The 23,437-nt window shown below is 35.4% G+C and overlaps 1 protein-coding gene across 2 annotated transcripts in view; it reads left to right on the forward strand.

Moving 5' to 3' along the window:
* The first annotated feature begins 6,067 nt into the window (after nucleotides 1–6,067).
* Sdb (SAXO downstream of blistered) overlaps nucleotides 6,068–23,437 on the forward strand; it is a 44,282-nt gene continuing 26,912 nt past the window's right edge. For both annotated transcript variants that reach the window (XM_077443551.1, XM_077443552.1), the window contains exons 1-2: nucleotides 6,068–15,981; nucleotides 16,092–16,327. In XM_077443551.1, the coding sequence (XP_077299677.1) occupies nucleotides 6,334–15,981; nucleotides 16,092–16,327 (9,884 nt within the window). In that variant the 5' untranslated portion in view covers nucleotides 6,068–6,333. The remainder of the gene's footprint in view (nucleotides 15,982–16,091; nucleotides 16,328–23,437) is intronic.

Here is a 23,437-nt window from a genome sequence, read left to right on the forward strand (position 1 = left end):
CTACCACCGAAAGCCATTACAATGCATCCATATTACCAAAATAATGATACACCTCTAGAATCTGGGTGACAACCACATTTTGACATCTGAAATACTAATTGTCTAGAAAGACGATGGAACGAACAGAAAATCGGCTGCAGCTTTTGAAGTAATGTTCTTAAACGTAATTAAAAAATTAGCAAGGTAGAGAAAAATATTCAGACGTACATGCATATGTTTCCTTAGTCGATCTCCAGCCAAAGTCGAATAAAATGATGGGTTTCTCTCGGTTAGATGAATTTTGCTATGGGTTGTAAAATATTTAAAGTAAAAAAATTATATTCAAAAGTCCATTTCATCGTCTTCATCATCCATTCATCAGCCATTCATCATCCATTGCTGGATGAAGGCCTCTCCCACACACTTCCATTCTTCTCTGTTTTGCGCAACTCTCATCCATCTCACCCCACATATTTGTCTAATTTCGTCCACTCATCTTCTTTGCGGACTTTCTTTCACCATTTTATAATCTCTCGGGTACCATACTAGCACTTCCTTTGTCCACCTTTCATCCATTTCCATTTTAATCTCTTCACTCTCTCCACTATATCCACTACTCTTCTCATACTTCTCACCCACATCTTCGGTTTCCTATTTCTCATATACATATCTTATGGGTTTTAAGAGGAGAGTCCATTTGAGCCCATATGTACATATCTTAAAATAAATATAACTACATTCTATTGACTGGTAATAATTAGTGAATTTTTTTTTTTACTTAAATCATCATTTCTTGTTCCATTTTGTATATGGTCTTAATTTCAAAACGAGCCGTCTTACGAATCTTTAATTACTGCCAAATTTGTACGTGAATTTTTAACACGTTCGTTACCACACGTAAGTAGCTGTGGCGAATATTCTCGAAAACTGTACATACTCGTTTTTGGTTGTTTTTATGCAAACTTATATATATGAATTTCTTCGTATCGTGAATATGTATGCGTTGCTTAACCCGTTTTGCCTTTTGGGGTCATGTTTTTCCATAAACAGTTAAAGTGGGTTGCGTCCCTCAACGTCGGAGAGCGCTATTCATGCATTTTATGCTTATTTATAAAGTTTTTATAAGGAATAATAAATTTCATAATCATTTCTGAGTAAAATTGTTTATTATGTATTGATACCACGTCGCCCTTTTGATGCGTACTTGAATTATGTATGTACGTATGTAGTATGTGCTCATTTTCAAAGCGTTCCGTAATGTCTATCGGTTAATGGTTGCCTTTTAATTTTATTTTCGACATGAAAATTGAACCGGTTGAATGAAATTGCTTTCAGTGGGAGGATCAGATCAGCAGATGTTTGACAATTTCAATTTTCTAGTGGGAGTACATACATACACACTTGAATTTGAATTGTATTTAAATTTTAGCTGTTTTCAATTCAATATATTGTATGTGGATATCTATTCTTAATGAAATGCCACTTGTTTTGTTATTAAAATAATATATTTTTATTCATTTGTTTTTAAAAATGTCTATTAGATTCGAAGATAGATCAATTGAGAAGTACGTGCATATTTATTTAAATTAAATTTATTTTAAGCATTATGACATGTAAATACACATACTTTTGAATCATTCGTGATTGCTGGCGATCTTACTTATTATTTTATTTATAAACATTTCATTTATACGTGACTTTTCAGCTGAATAAAGAGGTGAATGTCCGTCCGTTCAAGCTAAATCCAGCAAATGACTTAGTTGAGGTACTAATTCATAAATACATTGATGGGTTTGAGTCATCGTTACTGGTCATTGTATTGTACATACAATGTGTACATGTATGTATTATATGTATATTCTGTTGAAGCAAATAACCTTTTTCATACAAATTGTTATTTAAAAAATCAATTATTTTCTCAACTTCATTGTCTCCCCTCGCCAGCTTACAGATTGAATTTCAAGTCAAATTTCTCATATTGTTTCTTCTTTTTATGAGTTCAAAGACTCAAGTTGTGCCATTAATATTAATAAAAAGTATGAATGTATTGTGAACAATTAATATATTTTCTAAACTTTTCAACCAATCTTTTGTCAGTTTCTCATTCTTGTTGTTTAATATAAAATAAAGGGTCTACCTTGTGGCGCAAACTCTGAGTTGATTAAGACTCGAAAAATGAACTCGGACCAAAGCATTGAGATTAGGAGTGGGGGTAAGCGGTTTAAGGGACAAGATTCATGGGAGACGACAAACCTGTTTACCCTCCCTCCTAATCTTAATGCTTTGGTATGAGTTCATTTTTCGAGTCTTCATTCACTCATTTAATTTAATTTTTCGAGTTTATGCCGTAAGGCCCCCGAAAAAGAAAGGAAGTAGGATCTCGCTTCAAAGCGGTGCAAATAAATATGTTTATTCTATGAAATATTTGATTCTAAAGAATATATTTGATCGTATACTTGTATCAAAACTTAACCGAACCTCAATTAAAAAAAGGAAAGCTATAAGTAAATCTATAAGGTACTTTATATATGAGCCGTTATAATTGAAAGTGGCATAAGTCCAATTTTCTTCATTTCGAGAATCTTCACAATTAGAGAAAACATTAAATATAATGTTTTGCGTTTAACAGAATTTAAGAATATTGATGGCCTGTAAAAAGTTTATTCTGCACATATTTAATTAATAGCGGCTCATATGTCAGATTCGAATCCAAGTAATCTTTGACAATAATATTATATAATATTTTTACCCGGCTTCGCTCGGTATTTGTAATATAAACCGCTTAAACATGGCTAATCTAATAGTAAACATAATTAGTGTTATTTTATTTAAATTTATTTGAATATTCATTTGTTTTTTTATTAAATTTAACGTCACGGACTTTACGAACCAAACAAACAAATAAACATACATACATACAAAGTTTCTTTCGAAATTACATATTAAGATGAATGTATAATATATTGTAATTGGTGACTTATTTTATCGGATAAATAAAAGTCAATAGAAGAATAGTGAATTACAATTTAAAAAAATTATAGGTACTTTCACTCACATTACAATGAATATATTTGAGACACTGCAATTTGGGTTGTTACATCAAAATATCCAGTTTTCGAACCAGACGTTTCGCATCAGCTATCACCCCAGTTTCAAAGAAAAAAGCGCACGTGTACATATGTATGTTATATCTCTCAGCAGATCTTAGTGGCATTCTTTATAGCCTGAAACAAGAAAAAAAAAGAAATTTTAAACACCACATCTTGAAATATCCTTCTAGAGAAAAAGAGCAAAACATTCGCAAAGGAAACGCGGTCAGTAAAAATGTATTTTCAGATGCGCGCGTACTCACATGCAAAAGGTTGAATTTCACTGTCGCATATAAATAGAGAGTTCGCGTGCCAATTCAATGAATTGTCGACATGAAACAAGAAGTGTTTTGAGTCAACAAAACCAACATGGTTCGTCTCGCAACTTCTCGGCTGCTGTGACTAAATCTCTGTATAAATATGTAATGCACAAGCGAGACTGAATCACGAGTTGATTCAGTTCAGACGCATACTCATAAATAGAATTGTGATACAATATTTCCAAACAAAACAATAATATGTATCATATATGTATACATATATAAAAACCCTAGGTGTATGACTTAATAGAAAGAAAAAAACTAAGAAATTGGCCGAGTTGCAAATTTCGCACGATTGACCACGAGGAGATTTAATGCGAAAATTGTCCGCAATACCAACCGCAAAGGATCACTTTACATTTGAATCACGATCACGTCATCGTGTTCACTATAAGTATTTTTCTATAAAAATATAAGTAGAACCGTAACGCAATTTCTATATAAAGCAACATTTGAATAATCAACACGTCTAATCCTAATAGGGTCAATCTTTCGATTTTAAATATGTGATGAAAAGTTTGAGTATGTACCTACATATAATATAATGATTCTCAGAACAAAATATCTTGAATAAAATGTTCCGATTTAATTTATGTACTATAACATAGATGGGCCAAATATATGTACATCTTTTTACTAATTATGGTTTATTTTGAGTGAAATTTGAGTTTTTTTTATTTTTATTCAGTAAATGTGATAAAAAAGTTTGCCCGCATGTTTGAACAAGGTTATCGCTTGCAATTTTTTAGTACATATATAATTTTTATAACCGATTCGGAAATGTAAATATTCTTACGAATGAATCAAGTGTTCGTTTTTATTTTCAATACATTTATTTGATCTAAAATGTGTAAAATCCTTACATTCCCTTATCGATTAAACTTTGACACATATATGTATATGTATGTAGTATGTGTTGAGGTATACGTTCCTGTATCTAATATGCCCAATGTCAATGTGATATATGTATACATGCTATTGGTGAAGTATTATTTATTTTTACAAGCCTCTTATAAGTTTGTTTAAATTATCATAACAAACGTAAGAATGTAAATTTAATGTTTTTCAAGCAATGTCAAATTTAAAACTGTTGTTAGTATGTAAAACTTAATGCACACAATAAATGTATGTATAATATACTTAAAAAAATGTTATTTTTTGTTTGACTGTCTGACGTACATACATAAGTACTTTTATTCTTAAACCACAAAAATGCAATTTATAGGACAGTATTATATCTAGTTTGAATATAAAACTAATTGTATCTGATGAAATTAAATGGAAAGTAAAATGTTGTGGCATTTTATTTATATATGTACATATATCCACTAATTGAACATGCGTTCAGTATCTGTAAAAATAATAAGTTTTTTATTTCTTAATAATTATTTATGTATATAACGAATTTATTCTAGAAACACAGAATGCTAGCTGAATAATTTTAAATTTCTTTGCAACAAACAATAACACAAACATATGAGCCGTCTAGTTTCAAAACCAGATAAGTCAGTTTTTAGAAATTTTTCAGGAACAAGGAAAAACTTATAACTAGCTTAATTTTTATTTTTATTTTTTTAAATATATTCTATTAACTGGTCATAGATGTTTACATCCTTGACTGTATTTTCACTTTTGACCAATAACTAGTTTTTGAAAAAAAAAAAAAAAATTTTGGATCTATCTGGTTTTGCAACCAAGTTTAGTAATGTATCTGGTTTTGCAACCAATGTTGTGGATCTATCTTGTTTTGAAACAGACTATTTCTGATTTATATGAAACAACAACAGAAAGCGACAATTTATATAAACAACAACAGAAAGCGACGCGACACACACTGCGCTGCGGCTCACGAGGGAACCTCCACTGGGCGATCTATCTGGTTTTGTTGCAAACTTCAAGACTTATCTGATTTTGAAACATACCTTGACTTACGCTGAGTAATTCAATAGGATGTAAATTGCTTTGAACTTTCTTACTTGGCCAACATATGGATCCGTATTTTGACCTAACAAAAATAACATAAAATGAAAATTGAAAAAAATGAATCTATCTGGTTTTGAAACTAGACGGCTCATATAAACACAATGAATTGTAAAATAGAAATTTAAAGCGATGCTCAATTAACGGATACGTATATTTCGTGAAAAATTTTTCGCATACAAACTAAACCATTAAAAATTTTGGGCGTTCTATATACTTTGTAAATATATATGTATATGTATTTTAGTAATATTGGTAAATAGCATATACATATATATATATATATATATATATATATATATATATATATATATATATATATATATATATATATATATATATATATATATATATATATATGTATATATGTACGTACATTTTTCGATATTTCTTATTCAACAAATGAGCACCTGTTGCATGTGGAAAATGTGCTGTCGATTTAAAGCAGTTGACAATTCGATCTGATTATTAAAATGTGTAAACTTGCAATGAATATGTATACATACATATATGAACAAAAAACAAATGGTGATGATGAAATACTGTTTGAATCTCGGTTCACATTTAAATAAAATTGATTGAAATATACCATTTTTATACTATCGATGACTCTATTGATGGTATCTTTTTCTGTGCCGAAGTTTGAAAACCACTGTGATAGCTCGAGCCGAAATGCGTTACCTCTGGCTTCGAGATGATGACTTCTTGTAAAAGTGTTGGCTCACAATCATTCAGTAAGTGGCCGTTGGCCGCTGCGGTCGCGAACCGCGCAACGCGTTGCTTTCCCTGGTGGTTCGGTCACCACACGAACGACTGTTTAGAAACGACTGAATTTTATTTTTGCTTTCGCAAGCCATATTTGTGATAGTGTGCATTTAAATTTTTTAAAAATAATAACGACAGTGTTAAAAAAATCTACGTATCAAAGTGCCTTATATTTTTATACATTTATATGAAGTGCCAAAATGACAATTAAAGGAAAAAAACCGGCTGATGCTGGTACCAGCAAAACTTCGACGTCGACTTCGACGTCCAAAGCGGAGAAATCTTCAACGTCATCTTCGACGACCGTCCACAAGACATCGTCTTCTACATCTTCCTCCAGCACCCAGCAGAAGATATTCAAAACAGCCTCGGGTAAAACAGTTCGCCTGATCGATGTCAAAGTTGAAGAAGATGACCCGCTCATGATAACCGACGTGACTGACAATCAATCCATTGGAAGTTCTTCGGCATTGTCTGATTTTCACAGCACCCATCCTCACTACATCATCACTGAATCTCCGTCTGCTGGAGATGTAGCCACTACTACGACAGCTATTACGTCCGGCGATGAGATCATCAGTGATATGTCGAAAACCCACACTGGAGAGTTCGTCTCAAAGTCTTCGTCTTCCAAACAAGAGTCTTCCAAGCGCAGCACTTTCGAAGCTAGTTCTAGTTCGTTCGAGCAATCTACTTCTGACGTGTCTGCAGATCAGAGTCTCAACACTGCGTTTTTGGCTCAATCGTCTGATCATTCCACTGCTTCCAATAGAAACGTATCTGCGACGGAATCTTTTTTGGACGCGGAACGTACACACCTGGGTAGAAATGTTTCGAGAACTTCAACAGGTGATAGATTAGTAACAGATTCGACAAAACTTCGCGGAAAAGATGGTAAATTTGTACCCGAAAAACCTTCGCGACAAAATCAAAGCAGCTCGAGCGCATTCTATGCGTACGATCCTGCCGATCCCAACAATGCCAAAATGCAAATCGTTCCAGGATCCGACAATCCTAACGTGACTACATTCTCAACGTCTAGCCAAAGTTCACAGAAGAATGTCACTTCATCACAACAATCATCTTCGGCAAATTACGTATACGAAATTGTTGATGGTAAAAAACGTTTAGTTGACAGCACATCAAGAGAATGGGGCAATGCACATTCCGCAGGTACTCAAGAAGCGTCTTCAAGCACTTCAGGAACAGGTCAACAAACTCGTGAAGATTACACGAAACGAACTTTCGAAGACAAAGGTATATACGACTCTGGAAAGCCAGGAGACAAGGCTTTCGTCGATCATTCTTCATCCGATTCAACTAAAAGAATCAAAACTGTCGATGGCAAAATAATTTCTTCTACTAACGAAGTTTGTTTTGATTCCGGTGAACTGCCCCTTGAAGACATGACATCTCCCAGACATCAAATTTCTGGTGATAAAACCGACAGATATCTCGTCACCAGCTCTAGTGATCCTCAGTCTACGAGAGATCCCAGAGATATGGTGCGACTCATTAAAGATGGTGGTGATGTAATCGAAAGTGTTTCGAGCACTTCTGAGGTTAAATCAAGTAAGTCTCAAGTCGTTTCCGGAACAAGTAAATCTTCGGTTGAAAGTTATGCCGTGGAATACATCGACGGAAAACCTCGTGTCATTGAAGATCAAAAAAGAGAATGGGGTAGCAGTCAAACTACAGGTAGCGATGAAAAATCTTCGGCTCGGTATGGAACTGGAATAGCACCTCAAACTGAATTTGCAAGGAAGGATTTTGATGATAAAATCGCTTACGATACTGGAAAACCAGGTGCAAAACCCCTTATTCAAGGATATTCAACCGAAACTGTTCAACAACAGAAGAATGATCAAGATTTAATAACGTCCACGAATACTGTCTTGTACGATTCCTTGGGAAATAAAATAACCGATACTTTTGTACAAGATTCGAAGAATGTTATTGATAAATCTAAATTGGGTCAACCTGGAAGTAAAACTTCAAAATATGATATTTCTGAAGATTTTATTCGAGGTGAACAACAAATATCATCGGCTTTAGAGAGAGATTCGAAGCAGTCCGAAAGTTCAACCGCTACTTACGTGATCGAAAATGGCATCAAGACTCTCATTAACAAAGGTTCTAAAATTGTGTCATCCAAAAAAACCGATGATAAAAATAAGGATAAGAAAGAAAAGATAATGGAAGATCGTAAAGTTGTATCGGAACAAATGGATTTTGCTGACGATAAAAGTACTACATCAACAGGTACCTATGTGATAGAAAATGGTATCAAAACCTACATAACGAAAGGAACAACAGGATCATCAACGAAAACATCAAGTTCTACAGTTCACGATATACAGAGGACCGGTGATACAAAAACAAGTACCATTACTTATGTAATTGAAAACGGAGTCAAAAGGATTCTCAACAAAGATGAGCAAATTACTTCGTCCCAAGATGTCGATGATAAGATTAGTCGGAGTGTGAGAGATGAGGTAGATGTCAGAAAAACCGATATGAAGAGAGATGCAGAAATTGTTAGGCAACATACGGATGAATCTGCTACATACGTAATCGAAAATGGAATTAGGACACTTGTTACTAAAGGAGTTAAAGGATCAACGACGAAGAAAACCGACGAAAAATCTGTCAATCGCCAAACTATAGATGATCGCGACAGTCAAGATACCGTAAAAACGACTTCATATATAGTCGATGATAAAAACATGGCAAAATCTTCCGATTCAAAAGTAACGACAACTAGATATATCATTGAAAATGGTGTGAAGAAAATTATCAGCACGGATGAAAAAATTATTGCTTCTAAAAATGTCGACGATAGAACTAGGAGCGATGTGAGATATTTGGAAGACGTGGATAAAAATACTAAAATATACACCGACGAACCAGTAAAGTATGTGATGGAGAATGGTGTCAAAACTTACATATATCCGAGAGGTAAAGCACCAACCGATGGAAAAAGTACCGTAATCAGAGACACTGTTGATTTCATCGATAGTGAGAGTAGAAAAGATGTAAAAACCACTTCAAGTTCATCGACACGTGAAGATACAACCAAGTCAGTCGATTACCAAACATCCAATGTCAATTATGTAATTGAGAACGGAATTAAAACGTATATCGATAAAGGAAAAAAGGAACCTTCACCTAAAAAATCTGAAGAAAAACCGAAAGGTAAAAAGCCAGATGATAAAACGAAGCCGGATTCCAAAACATCGAAGAAAGATAAAACAGACTCGACTACAGAATCAACAGGTGTTCAATATGTCATTGAAAATGGCATCAAGACCTTCCTCAATAAATTCACCAGAGGTTCTTCACCTAAAAAATCCGACGATAAAAAATCGAAACCGACTAAAGATGAAAAACAAAAAACAACGAAGGACAAATCTGGTGTTATCAAAAGTACTACATCGGAAAAATCTGTTGATACTAAAACAACCAGCTCTAAGTATATTATTAGAGACGGTGTTAAAATCTTAGTTACTGAAGACACGAAATCCACGTCATCAAAAGCTCCCGAAACTGTTTTTTATACGGATACAGATGATACTGACGTCGATAAATCGTATGATACAAAGACAACGACGGTTACGTATATGATTAAGGATGGCGTCAAAACAATACTGAGTGAAGACACCGAATTCGTACCAGGAAAATCACCAGGTCGAGATAATGAACCGTCGACGGAGAATTTAGATGTAGGGCGAAAAGGAACAGTTGATACTACGACAGACAAATCGTATGGTACAAAAACGACAACCGTAACTTATATAATGAAAGACGGCGTTAAAACTATCTTGAATGAAGATGTTGAATTTGTCCCCGGACGGGATCAAGGTCCTTATACAGAAGATGTTAAAGTAGTAAGACAAGGAACGGATGATAGATCTTTCGACTTAAAAACTACTACAGTCAAATATATAATAAAAGATGGCGTAAAAACTATTTTGAGCGATGATACTACTACGTCAAAGAAACCAGCCGACGAACCAGTAAAATATGTGATCGAAGATGGAATTAAAACATATATTCAAAAAACTCCCAAGACACCTGATACAACGAAGAATATACCTGGTAGATCATCTGCTGAAAAACCAGATTCTCCCGACGAAGACAGAACAAAATATGCCAGAGATGCTAGTATCGCCGAAACGTCTGATATGAGAACAACGATTGAAAAGAGGGATGAAAAGAATATTAGAAGTTCGATAGAAGAAACGGTTTCATATGTTATTGAGAATGGTATAAGGACTGCTATACACAAAACTCCTAAGAAAGCAGATGAAAAAATTACGTTTGAAAAAGAAAGACCCGATAAAATGCGTCCTGCAGGAAAATCATCTGGCAGAGAAGACTCACTAGAAGACACACGTAAACCTTCAGATAGGGAAACAACTTCCGTTGATAGAAAGACAACTGTTCAGAAATTTGATGAAAAAGATGAAAGAACATCACGCGAAGAAACCGTCACTTACGTTATCGAAAATGGGGTTAGGACTGCAATTCATAAAACACCCAAAAAGCAAGACGTTAAAAAGGAAAAGTCACCAAAGTCTGATGACAAACCCGACAAATATCGTCCGGCTGGAAAAGAGCCTGTAAAAGTGGATAGACCTGACGGTACACTTACAAAACTGGTAAGAGGACCTGACGGCGAAGAATACGTTACAACAGTGACAGACCATAAAACCTTAATCGAAAGAGATGAAAAAGACATAAGAAAAACAACAGAAGAAACAATTTCATACGTAATAGAAAATGGAGTTAAAACAGTAATAAGAAAATCTCCTAAAGGTGATACACCTAAGAAGCCAGACGATAAAAAAGAAATTTTCCCGAAATACGATGACAAATCAGACAAATCACGCCCAACCCAGAAACAACCCAGGAAAGGAGATGAACCTGATGATGAAAAGTTTGGAAAAAAACCATTTGATATTGATCATGTAACAGACGAAAGAACGTTAATCGAGAAGTTTGATGAACATGATATCAGAAGAACTGACGAGACAGTTTCATATGTGATAGAGAATGGAGTAAAAACTTACATACATAAGTCTATCAAAGACGGTTCCAAAAAACCTGACAATAAGAAAGAAAGATCACCATTCGATGACAAACCTGAAAAATATCAACCAATTGGCAGGGAGCCTGGAAGACCAGAAAAGCCTAAAGACCAAATAATTAAAGTGAACAGAGAGTTTGAAGATGAGACTTTGACGAAATTATCCGATATGACATTCAAAACAAGCGATACTAAAAATATCAGAAGCACCACAGAAGAAACGGTGTCGTATATAATTGAAAATGGAGTTAAAACATTCATCGGTAAATCATCAACAACTGGTACTTCCAAGGGGCCAGATGACAAACTATCCAAATCCATGGAAATAGATAAGCCGGATAAATTTAAGCCACTTGAAAAACAACCTGGCAAAGGAGATAAATCCGCAGAAAAGCCAACAAAATTAACAGATATAACGTCTACTAAGAAAATTGAAAAAGACGAAACTGTAACGTACGTCATAGAAAATGGAATAAGGACTGCTATATACAAGACACCGAAGAAACCGATCGATAAAAATGAGAAATCACCCAAAAAAGAGGGTCGCCCCACTGAAGGGGAACCTGGTAAACCTGGAAAACCAGGAGATAAAAGCCCTAAAGATCGTGATGGTAAAACTCCCAAAAAGCCTGGAGATGATTATCCCGACGAACCGGTCGACAGAAAGGTTTCGAAAGTGGTGGATAGAACTACATTTGAACGATTTGACGACACAACAAATGTGACTGAGGAGACAGTTACTTATGTTATAGAAAATGGAGTTAGAACTGCTATACATAAAACTCCGAAGAAACCAGAAGACAAAAGGGAGAAATCACCAAAAGATGGCCGTCCCACGGATGATGAACCCGGAAGACCAGGAAAACCTGGAAAACCAGGAAAACCAGGAAAACCCGAAGATAAAAGCCCCAAGGACCGTGACAGCAAATCTCCCAAAAAGCATGGAGATGATTATCCCGATGAACCCGTCGACAGAAAGGTTTCGAAAGTGGTGGATAGAACTACATTTGAACGATTTGACGACACAACAAATGTGACTGAGGAGACAGTTACTTATGTTATAGAAAATGGAGTTAGAACTGCTATACATAAAACTCCGAAGAAACCAGAAGACAAAAGGGAGAAATCACCAAAGGATGGCCGTCCCACTGAGGATGAACCTGGAAGACCAGGAAAACCTGGAAAGCCCGGAGATAAAAGCCCCAAGGATCGTGACGGCAAATCTCCCAAAAAGCCTGGAGATGATTATCCCGATGAACCCGTTGACAGAAAGGTTTCGAAAGTGGTGGATAGAGCTACATTTGATCGATTCGACGACACAACAAATGTGACTGAGGAGACAGTTACTTATGTAATAGAAAATGGAGTTAGAACTGCTATACATAAAACTCCGAAGAAACCAGAAGACAAAAGGGAAAAATCACCAAAGGATGGCCGTCCCACTGATGATGAACCCGGAAGACCAGGAAAACCAGGAAAGCCTGGAGATAAAAGCCCCAAGGATCGTGACGGTAAATCTCCCAAAAAGCCTGGAGATGATTATCCCGATGAACCCGTTGACAGAAAGGTTTCGAAAGTGGTGGATAGAACTACATTTGAACGATTTGACGACACAACAAATGTGACTGAGGAGACAGTTACTTATGTTATAGAAAATGGGGTTAGAACTGCTATACACAAAACTCCGAAGAAACCAGAAGACAAAAGGGAGAAATCACCAAAGGATGGCCGTCCCACTGAGGATGAACCCGGAAGACCAGGAAAACCTGGAAAGCCCGGAGATAAAAGCCCCAAGGATCGTGATGGCAAATCTCCCAAAAAGCCTGGAGATGATTATCCCGACGAACCGGTCGACAGAAAGGTTTCGAAAGTGGTGGATAGAACTACCGTTGGACGATTCGATGATACAACAAATGTGACTGAAGAGACAGTTACTTATGTAATAGAAAATGGAGTTAGAACTGCTATACACAAAACTCCGAAGAAACCAGAAGACAAAAGGGAGAAATCACCAAAGGATGGCCGTCCCACGGATGATGAACCCGGAAGACCAGGAAAACCTGGAAAACCCGGAGATAAAAGCCCGAAGGATCGTGATGGTAAATCTCCCAAAAAGCCTGGAGATGATTATCCCGACGAACCGGTCGACAGAAAGGTTTCGAAAGTGGTGGATAGAACTACCGTTGGACGATTCGATGATACAACAAATGTGACTGAAGAGACAGTTACTTATGTAATAGAAAATGGAGTTAGAACTGCTATACACAAAACTCCGAAGAAACCAGAAGACAAAAGGGAGAAATCACCAAAGGATGGCCGTCCCACGGATGATGAACCCGGAAGACCAGGAAAACCTGGAAAACCCGGAGATAAAAGCCCGAAGGATCGTGATGGTAAATCTCCCAAAAAGCCCGGAGATGATTATCCCGACGAACCGGTCGACAGAAAGGTTTCGAAAGTGGTGGATAGAACTACCGTTGGACGATTCGATGATACAACAAATGTGACTGAAGAGACAGTTACTTATGTAATAGAAAATGGAGTTAGAACTGCTATACACAAAACTCCGAAGAAACCAGAAGACAAAAGGGAGAAATCACCAAAGGATGGCCGTCCCACGGATGATGAACCCGGAAGACCAGGAAAACCTGGAAAACCCGGAGATAAAAGCCCGAAGGATCGTGATGGTAAATCTCCCAAAAAGCCCGGAGATGATTATCCCGATGAAACCGTTGACAGAAAGGTTTCGAAAGTGGTGGATAGAACTACATTTGAACGATTCGATGATACAACAAATGTGACTGAAGAGACAGTTACTTATGTAATAGAAAATGGAGTTAGAACTGCTATACACAAAACTCCGAAGAAACCAGAAGACAAAAGGGAGAAATCACCAAAGGATGGCCGTCCCACGGATGATGAACCCGGAAGACCAGGAAAACCTGGAAAACCCGGAGATAAAAGCCCGAAGGATCGTGATGGTAAATCTCCCAAAAAGCCCGGAGATGATTATCCCGACGAACCGGTCGACAGAAAGGTTTCGAAAGTGGTGGATAGAACTACATTTGAACGATTCGACGACACAACAAATGTGACTGAGGAGACAGTTACTTATGTTATAGAAAATGGAGTTAGAACTGCTATACATAAAACTCCGAAGAAACCAGAAGACAAAAAGGAAAAATCACCAAAGGATGGCCGTCCCATTGATGATGAACCCGGAAGACCAGGAAAACCTGTGAAACCTGGAAAACCTGGAAAACCTGGAGAGCCTGGAGAACCTGGAAAACCTGGAGAGAAAAGTCCTAAAGAGGGTGATGATAAATATCCTAAAAAAACAAAAGATAAATTTATGGAGCCCGATGATAAGGATGAGCCAGTAACTTATGTAATTGAAAATGGAGTTCGAATTGCTATTCACAAGAAACCGAAAACTACTCCAAAAAAACCAGATGACGAGAAAGAGAAGTCTCCAAAACAAGACGATAAAACTAAACCTGATAAGAAACAACCATTGGAAAAATCACCGAAAGATAAACCAACTAAAGAAGAAGAAAAACCAAAAGATTCCCCTGCTTATGTCATCGAGAATGGTTTGAAAACTTATATAGTCAAACCAACTGAGCCGAAGAAAACTGATGATAAACCCGATAAGCCTAAGAAAACTTTTACTCGTTTAATAAGTGATATAGACGATACGGCATCAGTAGATTCATTTTCATCTACAGCTACTTATGTAATTGAAAATGGTATTAAAACAGTCATCAGAAAAGATAAACCTGCGAAAAGGGACGATTTTCCACAACACGATGATTTCGATTCCGATCGTCCTAAATTTGAAAAGAAACCCGTTTCAGAATATCCAGGTGAAACCGACAAAAAAAAACCTATTGACAAGCCAACTGTTAATTATGTCGTAGAAAATGGAATCAAAACATTCATTACACCTAAAAAACCCGATGATAAATCGCCTAAAGATCAGAAAGGCATTCCCAAAAAACCCGATGAAAAATCACCAAAGCCAACAGATGATCGAAGAATCACAAGAGAATTTACTGATGAATCTACGATCGTAGATGAGCTTTTCAAAACTAGCAAGTTTACAGATATCAAAGACTTCAAATCAACTCACACTTCTAAGTTCGTCGATGAATCTCTGAATACGACATTCATTATAAACGAATCTTTTGTTGATGATGACAGATCACCGAAGCCCATTGGTGATAAACCTGGTAAACCCAGAGATGACAAACCAGGAGACAAGACACCATTTGAGAAAGAGCCTGGAAAGCCCGGTGATAAGCGACCTGGTGATAAGGAACCTAAAAGACCGGGACAACCCGACGATAAACCAGAAAAACCGTCAAAAACAAAAGAACCGGGTAAACCTAAAAAGCCTTCTGATATTTTCGATAAGGAAGAACCAGGAAAACCTGGCAAGAAGAAACCCGGCAGAGATGAACCTGGAAAACCGGGGAAACCCGAAGACGATAGACCGAACCAAATTTCTCGAATCACCGATGACAAAACCGTAGTGACCGATGATGTCTTTTCGACCACCCAAGAGTTTAGATCAAACACCACCGAAGTAACAAAGAAAGCATTCAAGGTGGAAAAATCGACGACGAAAGTTGAAGTCATCAAGTATGTCATTGAAAATGGAGTCAAAACCAAAATTGTCACTTACGAAGATGCGAAAACCGATGAGAAGGTCGACAGGAAGACATTTGTTGATAAAACCACGGATGTCAAGCAATTTGTAAGTTTACATGCCCGTTTTCTATTTTATTTATTTCACCAGAACTAGGAAAATCCTAAGCGTGAGTTTCGAACTTTTAATTTAATTTGAATCGTTTTAAATTGTTACAGAAGGACACCCGTGTGTCTCATGTCACCCACGATGTGGTAGATCGCTCGATAACGACCAGCGACATCAAGAAAGATGACTTCACAAGTATGACTCATACTCAAAGGATCACCGATGGTAAAGAGCCAAAACCAATTGACAAGAAGCCAAAGGATGACAAGCCAGACAAGAAAAAGCCTCTAGAGAAGCAACCGCACCAACCGAAAGAGAAATGCGTCTGTGAAATTTGTACTTGCGGGTGAGTTATCTTATTACTGCTTATCTGAAATTTATCGCACGCATATTGATAGCTTTGTTGCATTATGATAATGCATGTGTACATATATGCAGTTATCGATGTTAAAATTGCAATGAATCTAGAAAACTTGAACACATGAACTAAATTTTTCATCGGAAAGTTTTCGCATCGCAAATTCGTTTCAATTCAACAAACAGTTTTGGAGTCTGCGTTGTATGTATGTATGTACGTCTTCCCACCCAATCCGCTCCAGCAACTGTTGCACATAATTGGCAATAACGAGCAGTACGTAGGCGAGAGACACCATTCGCTATCAACATCTTGTGGGTCTATCTCAAGGAGATTTTCCGTTTTCGAACAAGTTAAATTCAGCTAAACTACGCGTTGCACAATAGAGATTTTATCACATGCAGCGAATAGTCTGAATGCTCCACGGGCTAAGTGGATGCTCAATTTGTGATCGAGACGTGACACTGCCAGTTTCGAGTATCACAATACGACATTCCGTAGTTGTGTTTCAGTTTAAAAGGTTTTAACATGGTCTTATGTTCATATTTCCAACAGGCTGAATCACTTACCTCTTTTATATCTCCCATGTGTCACCATTGCTTTTAGTGTATCTATTTTGGTATAATTCTGTTGGTCTCTCGTGGGCTGGTTCTTAATGGATTTAATCTATTTGTGACTTTGAATTTCATGCTATATAACTGAAAACTGTTATAAAGTGCATCACCATACCGTTTTCTTTAATTCAATTAATTTACATGCTTTATCTTTTTTTATTTCATTATTTAAATCGAATTTTATTAGTATATTATCATTGTTTATCAGAGATAACTAACTGATTAGATATTTCTTATCAAAAGCAATTACATGATTATATAATTTAAATTGCTGTATGAAGACACAGGTGAATTAAAGAAACTTCAATACTTATTATCATATTTACAATTCATTTCCTTTTCAAACTTGGAACTGTTCCCAATTTTTTTCTGCGAATTCGTCTTCGTTTACTTTCAGTTACTTCCTAATATATGTATATATATATGTATGTATGTATAGATATTTATGTTATCATTACATTTCATTTTACATATTATAATTTGGAATTTCTAGATCCATCTAGTTGTTCTGTTATCACCTTTCAGCAACAAGCTATATACTTGAATATTTTCTGTTGAATTGCATCGCGATGACACCGTATAAAATTACGTCATGATTATATCACAAATAAAAACGAATTAAACGTAAAAAGGCAAATTAATCATCACTCTTCTTGACCGCGAATGCGGAACGATTTTACCTCACCGGTTACGATAGTGACAGTAACTGTGCCATTTCGGTAACCAATTGCGTATATAATATACATATAGTAGTTAATTTATATTCTAAATAGTCTAGTTATTCTTTCTCAATTACTAATCCTTGGCCTTTAAATTTTACGCATATGTATGATATGTATACTTGAACGCATATAATATAGTAAGCAACTACACAATTGCAATAACAAATTGTACAGAGGTAATTATAGCAGGCATTTAATTGCGACTGTCTGATGTGTTTATAATTGCTTAGTACGAAAAAATACGATATTCTTATTACACAATATGTAATTTCGAACTGTGCATCACGATTCACTATCGTTCGGTATGTATGTAATTTTTCAAAATTGGTCGGTTAAACCTATATATTGTCAGATCCGGCGGTCGTTATCAAGTTGACATTAGCCATACTCATTGATAAGAATTTACGAATGCTTGCCGTTTTTTTTACATTTCTTTTTTCTTGTTTTTTTCACTTTCAAGTCCATAATTCGCTTTACACAGGTGGAAAATGTTCGTTGTTTGCACGCTCCATTTAGTATGCATCAGTGCATGATAACTATGTAAAGTGCGCATGCGCAATTGCGCAACTATGATTGTATTGTACCTGTTGTATTATCTAATTTGGTCCGAATTCGATACGCAGCATCCGAATTTTTTTTTAAATCCAACATTTCATTTACGTTATGTGTTCATATGTATCATACATAGGTAGGAATAAATAAACTAGGTAGAATTGAAATCATGCGATATGTCATATCAAGTGCGATAATAGTATTTCGTGTGATGAAAGGTAATACTGTCTGTATTGAAGATTGTAAATAGAGACGTTTTTTTTTGTAGGATAAAAAATGATGAAAATTGCGTTAAATATAAAATAATAAATTGACCTTTATCCAGTTTTTCAATGTTAAATGACTTATGCACGCGAGCTCTAATAAAGTTATCAAATAGCAATTGTCTAAAAAAATAATGTACATACATACTTATGTTATGAAAAATTAGATTTTTAGAATTCTATTTTCTTAGTGTTGCCGTTTGATAGAATGGTTTTTAAGTCACATGAGTTGCTCAAAATGCGGCAATAAGTGCTAATTACAATAATTTAAATAAAATTACGTTGTGACGATAAGAATTTCAGTAACCGATACTAAGTTTCAGTTCGATAGGACTAACGGTGTTCAAAAAATCCCCAAAATACACAGACACGCACACATTTTTTCTAGATCATAAAAACGTGATCAGTAATCGATTCCGAGTTCGAATTTTCGCATGATCACAAAACTTCATATATTGTTACTACGTATGTATATAGATAAAGTAAAAATATGTATTGGTATATATAGTATATATATATATATATATATATATATATATATATATATATATATATATATATATATATATATATATATATATATATATATATATATATATATATGTATATTTTTTTTTTGATAAGAAATGATTGGTGCCTATTGTTTAAACATTTTGGTTGCATCAAAATTTTTCATAAATTTCTCCTTTCAAATTTTAAATGGCACAACTATTTGAATATTGATCATTTTTACGCAAACTTTCACTCCCATTATTTCCATTTCAAATTCAATTCAAACTGAGATCTATCAATTGACCAAGTTCACAGTTCCGTGACAAAACGCTCACGGGCTTAACGCTCAACGACACAACGTGTATGACGCGACAAAACACTCACGGACTATATATACTAACAGATAAAATGCTTGCTCGACATAAAACTCACGGACAATATATGTTTTGTTGCGAGAGCGTTTTATCTGTGAGCGTTTTGTCGCGGGAGCGTTATGTCATTCGCGTTGTGTCGTTGAGTGTTATAACCGTGAGCGTTTTGTCGTGACACCGTTGGTCATGATTTGAGGCAGACATATCGAAGTTCAGGCCCTGAAGTTTGACAATCTCCGACGACTTAATGTTTTGAACACGCGAAAAGCGCGTTTGAGTGTCGCATGTATGACCGTTTGAGTGTCGCATTTCGCATACAAATAGCGTCGAAAATCAGATTCCGAATTCACTGTGCGATTTTTGAGTTAACATTTTAACATTTGTCGCCTCAGTGCAAAACTGAGACGTGACGGCTCGTCCTATGCACAATCTCGGCACCAATCTCACGATACGATTCAATGCAAATCTCAGGGCCCGACAAAATTGCCCCTCATATTGCAAACAATGGATATCTGAGTTTTTTGTTTGAGTTTTGAATTTTCAATTCAATAGATTCGCGTAGGATTTAATTGCCAGCTGTAAATGTGATCGTAGTATTTGTTATGATAGAATTTTATTACACCTTTCATATATGTACATACATACGTTACACGTGTATGTTTTTACACGTGAAATTTTACAAATTTGGGTCAAAATGTGAATGACTGCAACTCTACGAAATTTTCCAGCAGACAGTATTGTTTTTCTTTTTTTTTATTATACATATTATATTAAATTAAGATTTGAACATTTTTATTTTTTATGACGTTTCCGTTCGCCGTTTGTCGGTTACATCATGTGCAATTTGTGTAATCGCGACTTTCAAATCAAATTCGCACAATTGAAACGTTTTCACGGATTTCTTGAACTTCCTTTAACAATTCTTTGTAATAATATATGTACATACATATGTACAATGTACTACATATATAAGGGAACCCCATAGTGAACAACCTGTAAATTTATTTGTGCAACATTTGTGTAAATGCAATTTCCGGTCGATAGATTTTATGTAATTTATGGGAAGTAGAAAAATTTTGCTTTCGATTTACTAAATTTTACATTTTTACAATGTATAGGTAAATAAATGAATGTAACATGAGAAGAAAAGCATTGAATTGTGAACTACTAAGATGGTTTATTCGCCAATATATACATATGTACATTCATGTATGTAATACATAGGCTTCACTGCTTTCATTTCTGGGATATTCATTGAGTAATTACAATTAATAATTTTACGCGTATCTTGTCTATCAAATAAACATGGTGTATTTTGAAGCATTTTCAACAGTTAAAATCAATTTGCATAAATGATATTATTTATCAGTGAATTGGATTTTGTGTGTAATCACTTTGCCAATGATACTTACCTACTATTGTTGTTATTATAGTGTGTACTCAATTTGCATGACGTCATGACACATGTAAGGTCCGCGTTATATTATGACCTTCTTTCTATTCGATTGAGTTTTTATTTCATTGTTCAAAAATTGATGTGTTGCATAAAAACACGTATAGGTACGTCGTACGTTCTTTATTTAAGTGGACAGTCCTTTATGTCACCTCTCTGTCATTTAGATTTATTTATTTTCTGAAATTGCCTTTTCGTCTTTTATTTTGTAATATCAACTATCGCTAAAAATATTAACGCCGAAATATTTAAAGATGCAATTCATTTCTTTTTACTATCATACCTGAATTGATTACTCTGAATATCAAAAAAAATACCGGAGCGGAGACTAATCAGTATTTACTAAATTTGACCTTCTGAATTCGAATATTTTTTGTTGGTTTCTTTTTGTTTTTGAGATATGAGCGTTTTAAAAAATGGGCAATTTTTACAGTTTTTTGGCTTTTACTATCTTCTATCTTTCTTACTTATCTTCTTCTTCTTACTATCTTCTTCTATCTTCTATCTTTTTTGGCTTTTACTATTTATCTTTCGCCCTATCAATTCCAACTTATCATCATCACTTATCTTTCGAGTAAGCAGTATTATCAAGTATAGATAGTGCACTTTTACTTTAAAAATTGCAGTCGTAGCACTAAAAGTCTATAACCACCATCAACATGAGCATGAAGTAAGTGAATATAACCCTACATATACATATGTATCTTTTCTATAAAAATGATTTTCTTTGTATGATATCACAGCATCGCAGATGTACATATATGTACATCGGCTAGTGTTATTTTCGCATTTACCTTAATCGTGCGAATAGGAAAAACACAATGGCAGTAATACACAGAACAAAAGTCAAATTAATGCGCTCGTTTTAACGACTTCCTAGCGGTGCGTTCGTTTTATTTTGACCGTAATTTGCAGACTAAGATTTTTTACCAACAAGGTTATCATAAAAAGTTTCATTTGATGATTAATTTTGGCACGAATACTGTGTTTTTTGTGTCCGTTCCCATTCGTTGCAAGATTAAAAACTGGTGGAGATTTCACTTCGGTCTGAGATCATATTATTAAGTATGTATACTGTACGATGTGTCTTTCAGCGAAACTTTCACTTGTCAACCGTTCGCTATATATCCATATATGCACATTGCATCGAGCCGGCCTATCCATATTTATCGAGTCGTATGAAAGTGTCTCCTTTGCGTGTTGGGTATTTAATTTACTCATTTTGATACCATTTTTGGAATATCGGGCATGATGCTCGTAAATCATTTGAATGTTGCCTTGTGATTACTACCAAATGCCGACAACGAAAATCCAGAAGTTACAAGATGTAATTGATTGAAACTGTTTTTCATTAATTTTAGAATAACTAGTAGGCACATACTTATATCACCAGTCAATCATATAAATATTATGACATTGGGTATCTATCATAATCCTAATATGACATGATCGAATTTGCAATATGTTGAAACGTCGAACTGTCAATCATCCGGATCCTGATATGTCTGTAGCCAAGTCAAAAATGACCGAAGTGTAAAACCTAGAATTGTATACGATTTAACTTTGTATTTCTTATAGAAATATTACATTTTTTTCACTGTTTTTATTGTAAATTTGCTTTGTGGAATTCGATGGAATTATCAGCAGTTTCGTTTATTGCGGTCATTTTTGAGATTTCATATAAAATTTCATAAGTAATTCTGTGAACTGACAGTGAGTAACCAGGGTGATTAATGATACTGTTATGGTAAGAACATACTCAAAAATGCGGCACAGGACGCGTACGTGGACTCCTGTGGTGAGAGGCGTATCTTCATACCGCAGGAGTTGTCCATACCGAGGTTGCACTTGCATATGCATATTCGTCGGATCTTATTATTTTGACAAGTTTCCTCTAAATTTATGATGAGGGACGCTGCAATACAGATGTGGCATGCCGAAGTACGTCTAGTGTTTTTTGTCTGTGTAAAACTATCTAAAAATAAATAAAAAGTGTCGCGCACCTCTCTGTATGTGTCCTGTGCTCTACTCAGTGATATGCATCTGTAGGTAAACAGATTATTTCTCACATGGCGATCGCGCACACGACAATCGCTGCCACGGAATATCTGGCACACGAGTTTTCGTTAGAATGATAGTTCACGTGTCTATCTCGCGATTGATGGAATTTTCTGGTGCCAGATGTTCCGTGATCGAGATTTTAGTGATTGTGTGAGATCGGTTTGTGTGGAATAATCACCGAACCACATTTGTATGTACCAGTGGCGTGTCGTGAAAATCTCTCTGTTTTTATTGCACAGCATTACTTACATGTACACGAGAAGGATATAAGGGGACTCACGTCATCTATTACGTCACCTAATTCCAAAACCTAGTAAGTAAAGCTGAGCGATAAAAACAGGGAGATTTCCATGACATGCCACTGGTATATACGTATGTACATGAATAGAGATAATCTCGGATTAATTTTAGAAGTTACAGCGACTATCCTTGCGAATACATGTAGTTATGCGTCAAAGCTTGATGACATGATTGGTTTGATATTTTATAATGACGACTAAAATAAATTACACGACAAATGTCAAAATGACATTTAATGTCAAATTAACATCTCTAAAATAGCTCGCACGACAG

The sequence above is a fragment of the Arctopsyche grandis genome, chromosome 12 (genome assembly GCF_051622035.1).
Source record: "Arctopsyche grandis isolate Sample6627 chromosome 12, ASM5162203v2, whole genome shotgun sequence".
Taxonomy (NCBI): domain Eukaryota; kingdom Metazoa; phylum Arthropoda; class Insecta; order Trichoptera; family Hydropsychidae; genus Arctopsyche; species Arctopsyche grandis.